At 44.1% G+C, this 15853-nt stretch overlaps 2 protein-coding genes across 4 annotated transcripts in view; both read right to left on the bottom strand.

The window, feature by feature from the left end:
• Window positions 1–14202, bottom strand: part of LOC116589129 (N-acetyllactosaminide beta-1,6-N-acetylglucosaminyl-transferase) — a 62196-nt gene extending 47994 nt beyond the window's left edge. For both annotated transcript variants that reach the window (XM_032341079.1, XM_032341081.1), the window contains exon 1: window positions 12133–14202. In XM_032341079.1, coding sequence (XP_032196970.1) covers window positions 12133–13048 — 916 coding nt within the window. In that variant the 5' untranslated portion in view covers window positions 13049–14202. The remainder of the gene's footprint in view (window positions 1–12132) is intronic.
• The window catches only part of GCNT2 (glucosaminyl (N-acetyl) transferase 2 (I blood group)), an 86079-nt gene that overhangs the window by 38673 nt on the left and 31553 nt on the right, over window positions 1–15853 (bottom strand). The window lies entirely within an intron of this gene.

Genomic DNA, 15853 nt, shown 5'->3' with positions numbered 1-15853 from the left:
CCAACAAGGGAAGCAAGCAAACTTGATCGAATGGGACAGCACCAAAATAATCTGGCACAGCGCAGGAAAGCAGCAAAAGACAGCCTACTGAGTGGGAGAAGATATTTGCAAATGATCTGTTAAGAGTTAATATCCCAAGTAAACAAAGAACTTGTAAACTGAACACCAAAAATACCCTAATCCAATTAAAAAATGGGCAGAGGAAATGAATAGACATTTATTCAAAGAAAAAATACAGATGAACAACAGACACATGAGAAGAAGCCCAACATCACTCATCATCAGGGAAATACAAATCAAAACCACAATGGGATAGCTAGCACCTCACACCTATCATTATGGCTAAAATAAAAAACACCAGAAATAAGTGTTGGCAAGGCTGTGGAGAAAGGGAACCCTCGTGCACTGCTGGTGGGAATGCAAGCTGGTGCAGCCACTGTGGAAAACAGTATGGAGGTTCCTCAAAAGAATTAAATTAGAATTATATTATCCAGTAATTCCACACTGGATATTTACTCAAAGAAAACAAAAACAGTAATTCAAAAAGACAAATGCACCCTTATGTTTATTCCAACATTATTTACAATAACCAACATACAGATGTAACCCAAGTGTCCATCTATAGATGAATAGATAAAGATGTGGTATATATACACAATGGGATATTCTCAGCCAACTGAATGAATGAAATCTTGCCATTTGTGACAGTATGGGTGGACCTTCAGGGTATAATGCTAAGGGAAATGAGTCAGCCAGAGAAACACAGATACCATAGGCTTTCACACACAAGTGGAAATTAAGAAAAAAAAATACAAAGAAAAAAGAGACAAATAAAAACTCAGACTCTTAATTAAATACAGAGAAAAAACTGGGAATGTTTGGTGGGGGGTGTTATTAGATAAAGGGGATTAAGAGTACACTTACCTTGATGAGCACTGAGCAATGGATAGAATTGTTTTTGCTTGTTTATTTCTTTAAAGATTTTATTTATTTGACAGAGATCACAAGTAGGCAGAGAGGCAGGCAGAGAGAGAGGAGGAAGCAGTCTTCCTGCTGAGCAGAGAGTCCAATGTGGGGCTCAATCCCAGGACCCTGAGATCATGACCTGAGCAGAAGGCAGAGGCTTAACCCACTGAGCCACCCAGGTGGTGCCCCTGGATAGAATTGTTAAATTGTTATATTGTACACATGAAACTAATATGACACTGGATGTTAATTATACTTGAATAAAAAAATTATTTCCATTTAAATCAATTCAGTAACTATTCTTTTTTTTTTTAAGATTTTATTTATTTGACAGAGAAAGTGAGAGAACACAAGCAGGTAGAGGAGCAGAGGGAGAGGGAGAAGAAGGCTCCCCACTGAGCAGGGAGCCCCATGTGGGGCTCGATCCCAGGACCCTGGGATCATGACTTGAGCTAAAGGCAGTGGCTTAACCGACTGAGCCATCCAGGGGCCCCAATTCAGTAACTATTCTTATCCCACTGGATGCTCACTATGTCTGGCTGCCCAAAATATAAAAGACCCCAAGAGAGATTTTACAGTTCAGTCAGAGTAATATGAGATTCACATTCATAATTATAATGTAGAGAAGATTATAGAATGACATAAAAGAGTTACGACAAAGGTTTAAAAGTGTATGGTTGAAAAAAAACATCAGGGAAGGCTTCCTAAATGACAAGTCATTGGACACGGACATATTAAAACCATTATTTAACGTGAGAGATGGAGGAGAATGGCCCATGTAGAGAGAATGACCTGAACAAGGAAAGTGCCAAAGGCAGGAACACGAGGCACACTGTTTTTTTTTTTCTGGGAAAGCATCCATGGGGATTGACAGTGAGGTGGTATTGTGATAATGAGGTGATATTTACCAGGAATATGCTGATACCCAACATGCCATGTTGAGATGTTTATACAGAGTAATTCAATAAGCTCTTGGAACTCCTTAAAGCATTTGGGATTGAGAAGTTATTCTTAGAGGCATGCCTTCATTAAAAAAATATGTCAAGTGTTAGAATGGTCTGAAGAGAGAGACCTGGGCTGGAGAGTGCACTTGGGCGGGTTTAACAATCTGTTAGAGTGGTAGGATGGGCTGGAGTTAGAGCGGTAGTGATAGGAACAGGGAGGGTGATAACTCACTAGAAACCATCCCAGACAGAATGTACAGAATGTGCTGATTAGATAGGGGGGCAGGAAGCCATTGGCTAACTGGAGAGAAAAGTAGTGGCAGTCACGGAGATTCTGAGAAGTGGGTCTGTGGGGAGTAGGGAGGTAGAAGGCGGAGCATGTCCCTGGGAGCCTCAGGAAGAGATGTCCAAGAGATAGGGAGAAGTGTGTGAGAGGACCTGGGGAACACGAAGCAGGGTAATGACTCATCAGTACCCAAGCAGTGATGAGCTGTAGACATAAATTAGAATCACCAAGGGAAAGAGAACATTAAGAGCCAAAAAAGCAAGACTCCAGGGGGATGCTGACTGAAAATTCCAAGGTCCCTAATTCTGAATTTCTCTGAGAAGAGTGACTATAAAATCAACCATTAACCAACTCTCAACTCAATAGTCAATAACCAGGAGTAAGACCAGAAAATTATCCCTCTAAATACGAGTTTTTCACAGAGGGATTCTAAAAGCAATGCCCTTTAACCCATTTGGCAACATGACAGCCTTGACATAATGTTGGAATCATAGCTGAAAAAGTTAAAAATAGAACTGCCCTCTGACCCAGTAATTGCACTGCTAGGTCTTTACCCAAAGAATACAAAAATACTATTTCAGTGCGGGTACATGCACCCTGATATTTATAGCAGCATAATCTACAAGAGCCAGATCATGCAAATAGCCCAAGTGTCCACTGACTGATGCATGGACAGAGAAGATGTAGTACCTATATATGATGGAATATTAGTCAGCCATAAAAAGAATAAAATCTTGCCATTTGCAATGGCATGGATGGAGTTAGAGAGTATTATGTTAGGAGAATAAATCAGAGGAAGACAAATACCATATGATTTCTCTCATAGGTAGAATTTAAGAAACAAAACAAATGAGCGAAGTGGAAAAAGACAGAGAGAGAGAGAGAGAGAGAGAAAGAGGCAAAACTAAGAAACAGACTCTTAACTCTAGAGAACAAACAGATGGTTACCAGAGGGAAGTTGGTGGGGGGGGAGGATGGATGAAACAGGGGAAGGGGATTAAGGAGAGCACTTGTGATGAGAACCGGGTGGTGTACGGAAGTGTTGAATCACTATATTGTACACCTGAAACTAACATAACACTGTAGACTAACCCACTAGAATTTAAATAAAACTTAAAAAGATAATGTACCTCCTCAAATATGTAATTTGTAACTGTAATTAAAAATAAATCAATAGATTTGTAATATGGAATGAAAAATAAATCAATAAATAAAACTAGATAGTCCTCAAGAAAAAAAATTTCCACAACAAAGTACTGTTCAAAGACCACCGGCTTTAGTCTTTGATAATGATCTCTTTGTGGCTCTTACTCTATTGCCTTTCTAAGTAAAAATGATTTTTATTATTTACTTTTTTTATTTACTTGAGAGAGAGAGAGAGAGAGAGCATGGTGGGAGAAGCAGGGGGAAGGAGAGAGGGAGCGGGAGAAGCAGACTCCCCACTGAGCAGGGAGCCTGACATTTTACTCCATCCTAGCACCCTGGGATCATGACCTGAGCTGAAGGCAGACGCTAACCGACTGAGCCACCCAGGTGCCCCTAAAAATGACTTCCGGAGAAGAATGATTCTGTACATTCACTCCAGCGGGGAGAGAGAACACTAGCTTAGCCCTGAAACAATCCGAATTCCTGTTCGGAGTTTCCTGATTGCTGGCCAGTCAATAAACTCAAGACACACTGAGAGAAAGAAATGCATCCTACAGGGAGTGTAGGTTGCAAAGTCAGTATATAAAGGGGAAACAACATACAGTCAAAATTCCTCCGGAGAAATCCCTTGGGAATGTGCCACATTAAGATGACAGGGAGTCTCCGCGATTCCAACATGACCGATTTTCCCTTCAATCTCAGTGCAGATGGCGGTTTCTTCTAACAAGCACCAGATGAGGAAGTTGGCTGGATCTGAGGAGCTCTCTTATGAGATACACATGGTATCTTTAACACTCAGGAGTCATGGGAACCAAGACCCACCATGGGAATAAGCAGAATCCAGCTTAAGCTCACTCTAAACCCCAGACAAACTGGGTGGAACAGAGGGCAGGGTGGCAATGGGTAAAATCATTTAAAATTTACACACGCATGCATGCGTATAGGTGTGAGTTTGTGCAAGTTAAATGAATAGAAGTTGAGACTCCATTGTATTGAGTGCTGCTCAGGTACCGGGGGTTGCACTAGGTATTAAAAAACAAAACAAAACAAAAACAAAATTAGCAGGTGCAGGTTCTACCTTTGAAGCTCAGTCTAGAAGACCACTGGGAACACAGACACGGCATTCCAAGGCTATTAATAGTACAGTATGGTACAGGAGGAGCGAGTCTATGGGACTGAGAATCACAAAAGTCTTTTTAGAGTGACTGTAAGCCGAATCTTAGAAGAAAAGCGCATGTCAGTCAAATGAGGGAGAGGGAGGAAAAGTCCAGAGGATCCTGGAAATATACATCCTGGAAAATACAGTTCCTGTGCATCCCATTCACATGAAAAAGCCTGAGTTCCAGGAAAATGAGTTAACTATCCAGATGATGTAAGTAACAAGAGAGAACACTCTTACAGTCAGGAGGGTCCAGCCATCTAACCATCCCACAGACTTCACAAGACCTACAATGAGCTAAGTTCATCTTCCGACCACTTGCAGGTTTTGCAATAGAGTAGGAATGGCACATTTGGGACTCACAAGTCATCTCGAAGAGCTGGACTACACCCCTTGGGATGGGGTACATAGCAAGAGAAGGTGCCAGAAAGGCTCCTGTGCCCAGTGAAGGGCTGGGATGTTATGTTGGAGGTTATGGGGATCTGCTGAAGGTCGTCAAGGGAGAGAGATGATTGCATGATCAATTTTTGTAAAGGTCATCCTGTCACTATGGAGAATAGGTTGGAGCAGGTAGAAAATGGAGTCAGGGAAAATACAATTGACCCCTGAACAATGCAGGGGTTAAGGGTGCCCACCCCTTGTGCAGGAGAAAATCCACATCTAACTTTAGACTCTCCCAAAACTTAACTCCTTATAGCCTGGTGACTGGAAGCCTTACCAATGGCAACCAGTCAACACATATCTTGCATCTGAGATGCATCATACCCTCTATCCCAACACTAAAGTCACCCAGACAAAAGAAAATGTCATCAAGAAAATCATAAGGAAGAGAAAAGATGTTTATAGCACTGGATTGTAAAAAGTCCATGTGTCAGTGGGCCCACACGGTTCAAACCTGTGTCGTTCGTGGGTCAGCTGTAGTTAGAAAGAAACGAGACTGTTGTAGGAGAGAGACGAGGGGACACAGATAGCAGCCCCAGAGGCGGAGAGGAGGCAGGCAGCCAGATTCCGTTTACTGACTGTTTAGTCTGTATCCAGCGCCATGCCAAGAACTTGTACTCATCATCTCGCTTTTTCTGCCAGTAACCCTAGGAAGGTGGTGCCAGGTCGTGTCATCCCCGCGGCGGTCACACGAGGGCTTGGCCCATCTCATGCCAACTCCAGCCCTCACCGTGACTCATGTGGCTGCTTTTCTGGCTCACAAACACCCAGATCCCCTGCTCCCCCCAGGACCTTTGCAAGCCCGGGCTGCTCTGCCTGGCACCTTTTCCCCAAGAGCATGGCTGGCTCGTTCTCATTTAGGAGAAGCAGCTCATGGACTCCTTTCCCCAGGAAGGCTTCCCCGCCCTGCCCCATTTTAAGCAGGTCCCTTTCTGGATCAGCTTGTCCTTCCTTCATAGCACTCGCTATAAATCTGTAATGATCTTATCTGTCTGCTTATTCTTGTCTATGTTCCACGAATAGAACATATACTCCACGAGGCTAGGGGTCTTCTCTGTCTCACTCGCTACAATATCCTAATACCCAGCATAGTATCTAGGTGACCAACAAATATTTATTAAGTGAATATAAATTTTATAGGTGAAGACATAATAACAATAATAAAAAATTAATACTTAAAATAGATGCTGGGCACTAGTCCAGTTCATTTAAGCCTCATATACTTTCCCCATTTTATAGATGGGGAAACTGAGGCCTCCAAATTCAGTAACTGGCAAAGCAGGGATTCAGATCCAGGCCATTTGGCTACAGGTTGCATGCTTTCAATACTTTGCTCTACTACTCAAAGCTGACCCATTTTTATAAATGTCAGGCCATGTGGCTGGAGGTGGGGAAGTTAGGATTCCAACCTGGGTCCCTGTATGTCTTGGAACCCAAGCTCCAGGGAAAACTAGATCCACAGGGATGGGACAGTGAGAACTGCCCAGAGAAGGGGAATCCAGCCTATGGGGCGGAGGTAAGAGAGGACAGTGTGGGATTCAAGGGCACAGCAAGGTGAGAGGGTGTGGGCTGAGGTCTGAGTGGGCAGGATTTGAGGTTCTCGTTGTAGCCACTCCCTCTTTTGCTGTGCCTTCTACTTGCTCCCAAGACGCCTTACTCAACCTTTCTGATTCCATCTTCTTGTTGGTAAAATGTGGGCTTAAGGGCTGACCAGACAAGATTCTTGAGAAGATTAAACTAAGATAAGGCGATGTTCAGTAAATAGTCCCCTCATTTTTCCTGTGCATCCCACTCACACAAAAAAGCCGGGAAAATGGGCTAACTATCCAGATGACATAAGTAACAAGAGAGAACACTTTTACGGTCTGGCGGGTCCAACCATCTAACCATCCCACAGACTTCACAAGACCTACAATGAGCTAAGTTCCATCTTCGGACCACTTGCAGGTTTTGCAATAATTAAGGGAAGAATTCATCGAAGTAGGTACAATTTAATCTAAATACATAACAAGTCTACTTCTTCTTTTTATTCTTACTTCTTGCTAGGTATAGGAAATATTTGTCTTTGGACAAGTCACATATTTTAGTCTGCACGTTTCTTATCTGCAAAATGGAAATGGTAGTCCTTTTATAGGGGTCTTATAAGGATTAAAAATCATGCATAAGTACTTTTGCAAAATAAGTACTCTCTCAACATAACAAAGGAACATTATTAAAAATGTTTTTATGGAAGGTGCCTGGCTGGCTCAAGTCAGTTGAGCATGTGACCCTTTTATTATTTTTTAAACATTTTATTTTATATTAATTTTGTATTAATATATAACATATTATTTTATTTTTATTTTTTGGGGGGGAGCACAAGCAGGGTGGGGAGGGGCAGAGGGAGAAGCAGACCCCCTGCTGAGCAAGGGTTGGGGGGCATGCAGGACTCGATGCCAGGAGCCCGAGGTCATGACCTGAGCTGAAGCACTTAACCGACTGAGCCAGCCAGGTGCTTCGAGCATGTGACTCTTGATCTTGGGGTTGTGGGTTCAAGCCCCACGTTCGAGCCCCAAAATAAAATCTTAAAAAAAATATGCTTTTATGAGGCAGAAGGGATATGCTTATTGAGCTCACTCCACTCCCACAAAAGTAACTTAATTCATATTCTCCTAATTACAATTGCTCAAGGGCTTAAAGTTTTATATCTCGGCTAAGTCTTGTTCTTCCGGTACCGGGTGGAGATGCTCATAAACTCTTTGCCCTTAGGGCAAGGAGCCATTTTGCTGTGGTCTGACCAGTGTCACCCTAAGGAACCACCTTCCACCGTAGCCTGCCCCTTGGGAAAGAGACCCAAGAAAGGCTGTCAACATTCTTCACGGCCCCCCACCCCTCACCTCTGCCCCAGTTTGGTTAGGCACAGGGATTTGAACCAAGCAGGACCAATCTGAGGACTCCCTTACACTGCTTCTGGGACTCTCAGCAAAAAGATCTTCTTGTCCCCTAGGGCGGCCAGCTGTCAGAACTGTGTACCTGGAGATTCTTCAGGCCATCTCTGACGCCCTGTGGGGAGGACCTGTCTGAACGGCGCCAACATAGATAGAGAGAAGGAAAGAGACAAGGTCACCAGCTCCTCCCAGTTCACTGGGACTTTCCTGATGGTAGCACTGAGAGTCCCATACCTAGGACCTCCCTTTAGCTCTGGGCAAACACAAAAAGTTTTTTATCCCCAGAGACCATCTGGCAAGGAGTCCTGAATATATGTTTCCACTCTCAATCCAGCTTTATTTGAAGCCCTTTGAGCATCTCAATTCTGTGACCCAGTGGGTTCTGGTTTCTATTTCAGCAACTCTGAGTTGTGTTTCTGCCATTTACCACTTCAGGAGTCAGAGCACACTCCCAAAGAATGCGCACATATAAATACAACTCGAAGTTAAAGAAGCAAAATAAATTGAAGTAGGAAACACGCTATTTTTAGATTTGAAAAATGCGGAAATGTGATCATGTGGTCACTTCTGAGGTTGAGATTATTTATTTGAAGAAGGGGCTCTGAGAAAAAAAATGTATACAAAATGGAAAAAAGGAAGAGAGGCAAATGAAAACATTCTTATGGAAGAAAAACCTCATAGCATGAGAAAGGTCAGAGTCATGCAAGAGCAAAAATTCAAAAAAACAAACTTACACAGTCTGTGGGGGAGTAAAAAAAAAAAAAAAAAAAAGCAGCTGGGGGAAAAAAAAGTAACAGCTTTGCCTTTCCATTGGAGATGGACCGCTCCTGAAGCAGGATCAGAATACAATTCAGGGTGCCTGGGTGGCTCAGTGGGTTGGGCCTTTGCCTTCAGCTTTGGTTGTGGTCTCGGGGTCCTGGCATCGAGCCCCTCATCGGGCTCTCTGCTCAGTGGGGAGCCTGCTTCCCTCTCTCTCTCTGCCTACCTCTGCCTACTTGTGATCTCTATCAGATAAATAAATAAAATCTTTAAAAAAAGAAGGAGAAGAAGAAAATTCAGCCACAGGAATGGACTTGCAAAAAACAAGCACAACAGCTGTTTCTGCAGATCCTAATCAATTTCACTAGATTTAAAGCAAAAATCTAAATGACCTCTGGCTTTCCACCCTGGGGCAGGTAGGCCAAAGACAGTGCTATAAGAATGACCAGAACCTGGTGTTTTGTAGTGTCGGTCAGAGAAGTGTTGAAATCTGTGCTCCTGGAGGGTTTCCTTTTGGGAATGTGGCCAGAAGGGAGAGGTCTAGACAGTCTCTCTGTAAAAGAGCCGCACGGAGTGGAACAAAAGCCCCTCTGCCGGGCCTCCCCTGAAGGATTCGAGACTGGGGTCTCTTTCCCCAAGGGACTCTTTCAGGCCCGTTTCGATACCATTTCTAATTCTAATGCAGAATGGAAAAGCCGAAGCGTTGAAAACCAAGAGAGAAATCATTTTCTCACTAGAAAGAGAACATGGAAAAAAAAAAAAAAAAAAAAAAAGCCATGAAGCTATGTTATTCGGGGCTACCTCTGTGAACATACTTTTCATTGAATCTCACCAACTTCAAACGATTTTCACTTAGTTTTCTGATGTCACCTCATTAGAGGGAATTAGTCATTTTCTTGGTCCTATTACTTTGATGGGTGATTTGGGGAAACTGGGGCACCCTTGCATGGTCTTTCTAACAACCACTTTAATTTAGGATGGTAGGGGAAGAAAGGAAGGAACTTCTGAGCGAGGAAAAGAACAACACTATCTGTACTTGCACGTTTTGCAAAATTGATATCAAAATTGCACTTGCTTAAAAAAAAAAATTGTACTTGCTTAAGGATGATTCCTCTTTGCACGTGACATTGAAAACAGAAAGAGCTGCTATCATTGCAAGTTGTCTGATAACAAAGAACCAGATCCACACACTAAAGCTTAAGTCACAAGAAATGCTCACTCTTAAAACCTGGGAGTTAATTGACTGTGTGACTGGATTTTACATTGCCTTTGAAGATGGAGACATCAAACATCGGCCAGAGTATTTGGTGATTTGTTTTTTTTTTTAAATAACTTGTAATTCAGGAAGACCCCACCTACAAGCAGGATATCCTTCTGCTTTCTCCCTGAACCAGGATGCCATCCAGCATCCAAGAAAGGAAGGAGGCAAAGCCGCAGGAGACGTCATGTTATCCTGAAACGCGTCCCTTGCAGAATCAGACCTGAAGGATTACTGATCCTGGGCTGCGCTCGACTTTCTCCATGAAGGATGCTCGTGGTAGAGCTCTTGCCTCCGAAGGAAATGCAGTGCATTCGCCAAGGCTAATGGGCAACCGAGAATCCAGACTCACCAGCACTTCTACCTTCCTACAAATTCCTCACAGTCACGTGCTGGGTGTTTATGGGGTGCTGGTCATTGTGTTTTCTGCGAGGAAAGGCACAGGTAGAACCAAAGGGGGTCTTCTTATCTGGGCCCTCATTTGGTAGTTGGGGAGATTAGAGGTCCCAAGAGGTTATGTGATTTACATGGAGTGATACAGTGACTCCGAGAGGGCGGAAGCCAGCGAGCCTACCACACCACAAATCTATAGCAAAAATGGTTTCCTCTCCTGACTTATCTGCATAACCACCTTGGTCTCCCATCTTGTCTATTTGACTATGGCTGGAAAGGAGAAGGGGACTAAAGGGAAGAAGAAAAAAAGGGTGTGTGTGTGTGAAAGATTCTTTTTTCCCTTGGTTTTCTTCTATTGATTTGACATTGAGAAGACTGATTGTACACCTGCCACAGTAACCACGGACATTTAACACCAGCCCAAATGCACGTTTTTCTTCTTTAAAAAGTTATGATTCCGGCTTTTGTTAAGCGAATGAAATGCCCTCATCTCAAACCATATGTAGGGAACCCCATATGTAGTACCAACTTTTTATAAATCGAAAGGGAATAGTGAGAAGAGAAAGGGGCTACATATTTATTTGTGAAAATCAGCCTCGACATATCTAATGCTCCCAAATTACATGCCGATGATTGAACAGCAGACAAGAGATGAAAAGATGGAGGCCAGACTGAGAGGGAGGTCAGGAGAGCCCGAGCTCCCAGTACAAGAGCAAACCTTATTCACCAGGCCAGTCGCCCTGGGATTCGGAGACCAAACACGGTATTTTCCAGAGAATGCTGGCATGTTTATCGCCCAGCAGGCCCTGCCCTGCAGCCTGAGAGCACCTACCAGTGTTTCCAAGTTGGCAGTCCCCCAAAACCAGAACAATGATTGCTTTTCTCTTGCTATAATAATGCTGTTGAGTTCATCAGAGATCCATTTTGTATTTTTCATTGAGTCCAAAGCATGCGATTTCCTTCAGAAGAAATTCTATCGTGGTTTATGTAGTTTTTTAAAAATAATTGATCTGGTCCATTAGTAGAGGTAGAAATGTTTTGATAAGAGAAGAAGGAGCTGCTCCTAGAATCTCATTACTGATCTGAAGTAAAATGTTAAAAAACAAAACAAAACAAAAAAACTCTACACATGTGATATAGTCTATGCGTGAGTCCAAATACTGCTCAACTCACTGGGTCTAAGGGAGGCAACTATGGTGTAAAGCCTTATGCTGGGTCATTCATTCATTCATTTCATCACACAATCATTTATCAAATTTATTGACCATTTACTGTGTGTTCTAAGCATTGACGATGCTGCAATTAACAAGATAGAAAATGACCCCAGCATCATGGAGCTAATGATACAGAGAAGGCCAAGAACAAACCCATGTAAATAAGTAAATATGATCATTCCAAATTAAAAAAAAAAAAGAAAGAAAAAAGATTATTCCAAATTCCTTTGAAAGAAGAACAGGATGGGGAGGTCAGCCCAGCCTCTGGGAGCTGTGACATCCAGCTGACCAGGAGCCTGTGCAGGTCTGGGGGTAGGAAGGAGAACGGCTGAGGCAAAGACTCCAGGTTAAGAATGAAGTCTGACAAATCTGGAGGAAAGCAAGAACACCACGGCGGTCCGAGAACAGGAATGCCTATCGCGGTAAAAGTTTACTAAAATGACCACAAAAGCACATGACATAGCCTGGAAAGGTCTTACTGGACCATGCTAGGCCATGGTTCTGCACATGGGAAAGATTAGAGGGAGAGCTATGGATTTCACTTTTCATCTTCTACGTGTACAAAAAAGGAGCCGGCTCTTGAGAAGCCTTTCCAAGTACAACACGCTGCCGGCACGAGAAACATGGAAACACACATACCTGGGATCCGATTCAGCGTCACCCAGAAATGCTCATCGGGGCTGAAAGTGTCTTTGGACCAGTGAAGCAAGTCAACAGCCCGCGGGTCACGGAGGACAAAGTCGGTGAATTCTCTTGACAGAGCGACATAGGCAGAGCCAAAGTAAATGGTGAGGTTATGGGGAGGAGGGGGCTTGAGTGCCGTGGTTCTGATCACATAGGAAAGTTCTTTGCCCAGGTGCTCCCGGTGGACGAACTTAGTCCGTCCAATGGCGTGAGCTGGGGGCAGCACCCCCGGGGTGATGTTTTTCCCTTTAAAGCCTTTCAGATACCGAACGATCTCCTTGTTGGTCTTTAGGGGGAAGTCTTGCCCACACGTGTTGATGGCGTACTTCCAGGGCACCTTGGACGCTGCGAGGTCTTTGAGGCAGTTCAGGTCAGCCTGGAGCCTGGAGATCCCCCCATAGACAACCGGCTCCATCTTGGAGGCCAGGAAAGCATTTGGGAAGCAGCTCAATAATTGCTCTACTGACTCTTTGAATTCAATGGTTGCCTTTTCATCCACATGAACGCAGTAGACATTTTGGGGCATGTAAACAGCTCTGAAGAGCCTTGCAAAGGTATTGAAATGGTGATGGATGACCATAATATATGCCAAAGGAAATTCAGCTTCTTCCTTGGATAAAGGGGCCGTGATGTAGTGGCTTTGGATCAGGTAGTCCTTGCAAGAAGACATCTCGTACATTATCAGTTTGTTTCTCCACAGGAAGGGTGTTTTGCCTTTGATGAAGGATGTGCAAACCTGAGTCAGGATCAAAGTGTCTGAATTATTCGGTCTCTGGAAGCTTTGCTCTCCCCCAAAACTGAACACGTAGAACACAATAAAAATGATCACGCAAGAAACAGAAACTATAAAGAGGTAACGCATCGGAGGCATGCCTCACAGGGGAGCAAGATTGCAAAGACGGGCAGAATCTGGAAGTCCTTCCCCAAACTTACTTTTTCCTCTGAGTTCTTAGTTTGGTACATACTCCAGTCATTCCCAGCCCAAAGGAGACGCTGGGAATTGAGTCCGTTTCATGCCGGGAGTCCAGCTGGCTGGCTCCGTCCCCGTGCTGATATTAGCAACTGGTCCCGCCTCGTTCTCTGCTTCTCAAACCGCCTTTGTCTAAAGCCCAGCAGCAGGTTCCCGAAGCCCAGCCTTTTCCCCTCCTCTGCCTCCCTGCCTGCATCTGCTCGCCCCCAAAACTCCGGCAACTCCTTTCCCCCTCAGATTTAGCTTCTCAAATATCTTTTCTTTCCGTTCCCACGTGTTTCTCCCTCCCGCCCCCTTGTTATTGCCATTCAGGGAATTAGCGCCCTGAAAGCCAAAGTTGAAATAATGCGTTCTGGCAGGCGTGCTGTTTCCTGCTAGTCATTGGCGGGCTGCGGCGCGATCCCCTCTGGCTGCCCCTGGCTATCACCTGGCTCCTCTGCTCTTCCAGTACAATCCACAGCATGTAATGCGGCCTCCATGCTCAAATACTTTCATGAAAAACATGCTCTAATGACAAAAGGGACTGAAGAGATAAGATCTAAAAGAAGAAAACAACAGCATCCATCCAGGCTCCTTTGTAACGCTTTCGGCCCCGCCCTAGCCTTTACAAAAACAAGAGATTACAGGGCACCCAGTCCTAGGGGACCTGACAATGCAGGCTCCCTATGACTTTGAGATCAGGTGCGAGCTCCTCTCTTCCCTTTATGGCATCTATGAAGGTGCTCGCCACAGAATGCTAGGGTCACACGAGCTAGTCCCAAGCTACATCCCCTGATTTACGTAAGGATTTAAAGTTTCCCTGGAAAAAACTTGAATTCTGGCCACAAGTGATGTTCCGATTGAGGGAAGGGGGAGTACACAGGTCTTAAACACCAAGAGAACATCATCAATACTTAGAGAAGTGCGTTGAACCTTCGCAGTCAGCCTTATTGACCTTCTAGGAAAGGAACCATGTTTCCCCCCACCGACCTGTAAAGGGTATCAAGCCCTTTGACTTCAGAGCTTCTCATCTTCAGCCCCTCACTTTTCTGCCAGCTGCTTTTTTTTTTTAAAAATATAGATTAATGTATTTTATTTAAGATGACTTTTTTTTTTAAAGATTTTATTTATCTATTTGACAGACATAGATCACAAGTAGGCAGAGAGGCAGGCAGAGAAAGAGGAGGAAGCCGGCTCCCCACCAAGCAGAGAGCCCAATGCGGGGCTCCATCCCAGGACCTTCAGATCATGACCTGAGCTGAAAGCAGAGGCTTTAACCCACTGAGCCACCCAGGCACCCCTATTTATAATGACTTCTAAACTGCCAGGTCAACAATTTTTCCCATTTTTCCTCATGCTCTGAATGTCAAACCTCACACCCTCCACCCTATGGAATCAACTCAAAGCACAGACTGAACCCCCAACCACCCCATGAAGAAATAATATCCTTCAACGGGCTTTCTCTCCCTCCTTTTGAAAAGTCTCTACCCTGCTATTAATGGAATTAAGATGACAATATGCTGATTTCCTGCTTTGGGAAGGATAGGAAAATCAATGTGAGCCTTCCACTGTCTGAGGCACTGTGCTCCAAGTGATGGACCTTTTGAGCACAGTATATTGTTTAAGCAAACTTTATGCCCAACATGGGGCTCGAACTAGCAAAGATTCCCCCAGCCCCCCAGACCAGCTGTCCCACGCTCCACTGACCCAGCCAGCCAGGCCCTCTGTAGCTTTTCCTTCTACTAGTTTTCATTGTTCCTACTTTTCACCCTTCCAACTCGTACCTTCTCTTCCTCTCCCCTTCACTAAATCCTCTTCATTCTTTAAGACCTGCCACAAGCACACTCCATGTGGAGCCCATCTTCAGATTTTTAAGCAGAGTAGAAGAAAAAAATGTAGCCATTATGTGGGTAAAAACAGATAAATCTAATTCTTAGCGTCTTCCACGGGATAAAGCAAAGAAAATGACAGCAAAGTGCATGATCATGGAAAAGTCAACCACAAGCTTCTCTTTTTCCAAATAATACCTTTAAGTATTAGGCTATTGTATATTTTATTTCAAAACAGAGTCATTCCAGAATCTAGTTTGGCAAAGCCTTTTGGCTTAGAATGAATATTAATATATTTGCAGCCTAGAAGTGTTCAGGGTTAACCTATTTAGTCCAACAGAAGCTGTTTACATTATTGTTTCCAACCGGCCATTAACACAGGGGTTCAGATCCACACAGGCTTGGGGACAGACATTAAAATGCCCTTATATTAAGACATACACACCAGCCAGTCTAGGAGCTATCCTAATGCTTCTGTATTCAATCTATTACTCCCAATGGCATTGTTTGTGTGTTGAAAACACAGCTGTTTTCCCACTGTCCTTGAGCTAGCTAACTTTCCCCATCCCCAGGTTCTGGTCTTAAACAAACCAAAACAAACAAACCCACCCACAGGAGAACTTTTAAAGAAACTGCGTGTCGAAGCAGAGAAAGGCTGTACTTGCTACCTGTCCTTCCTAACAGGCCACAAGACCCGCTAACTCAGAACGGACCCCATGTGTTTTTCTGCTGCCGAGGCTCAACTGCTCAGCCTTCCCTTCCCTCTCCGCCTCTGACAGCAGGCAAGGACCGGGCAGGCACCTGGAGGCCTGGTAACTGAGCCTGGTGCTCACTTTGGAAGCAATTATTCCCCAACTAGCCAATTAATCAGGCGAGACGGGTTTCCCCTCCCCTGCGG

This window comes from Mustela erminea, chromosome 4 (assembly GCF_009829155.1).
Source record: "Mustela erminea isolate mMusErm1 chromosome 4, mMusErm1.Pri, whole genome shotgun sequence".
Classification (NCBI taxonomy): Eukaryota; Metazoa; Chordata; class Mammalia; order Carnivora; family Mustelidae; genus Mustela; species Mustela erminea.
The sequence above is the reverse complement of the archived record's forward strand: the minus strand, read 5'-3'. Positions and strand labels throughout refer to the sequence as shown.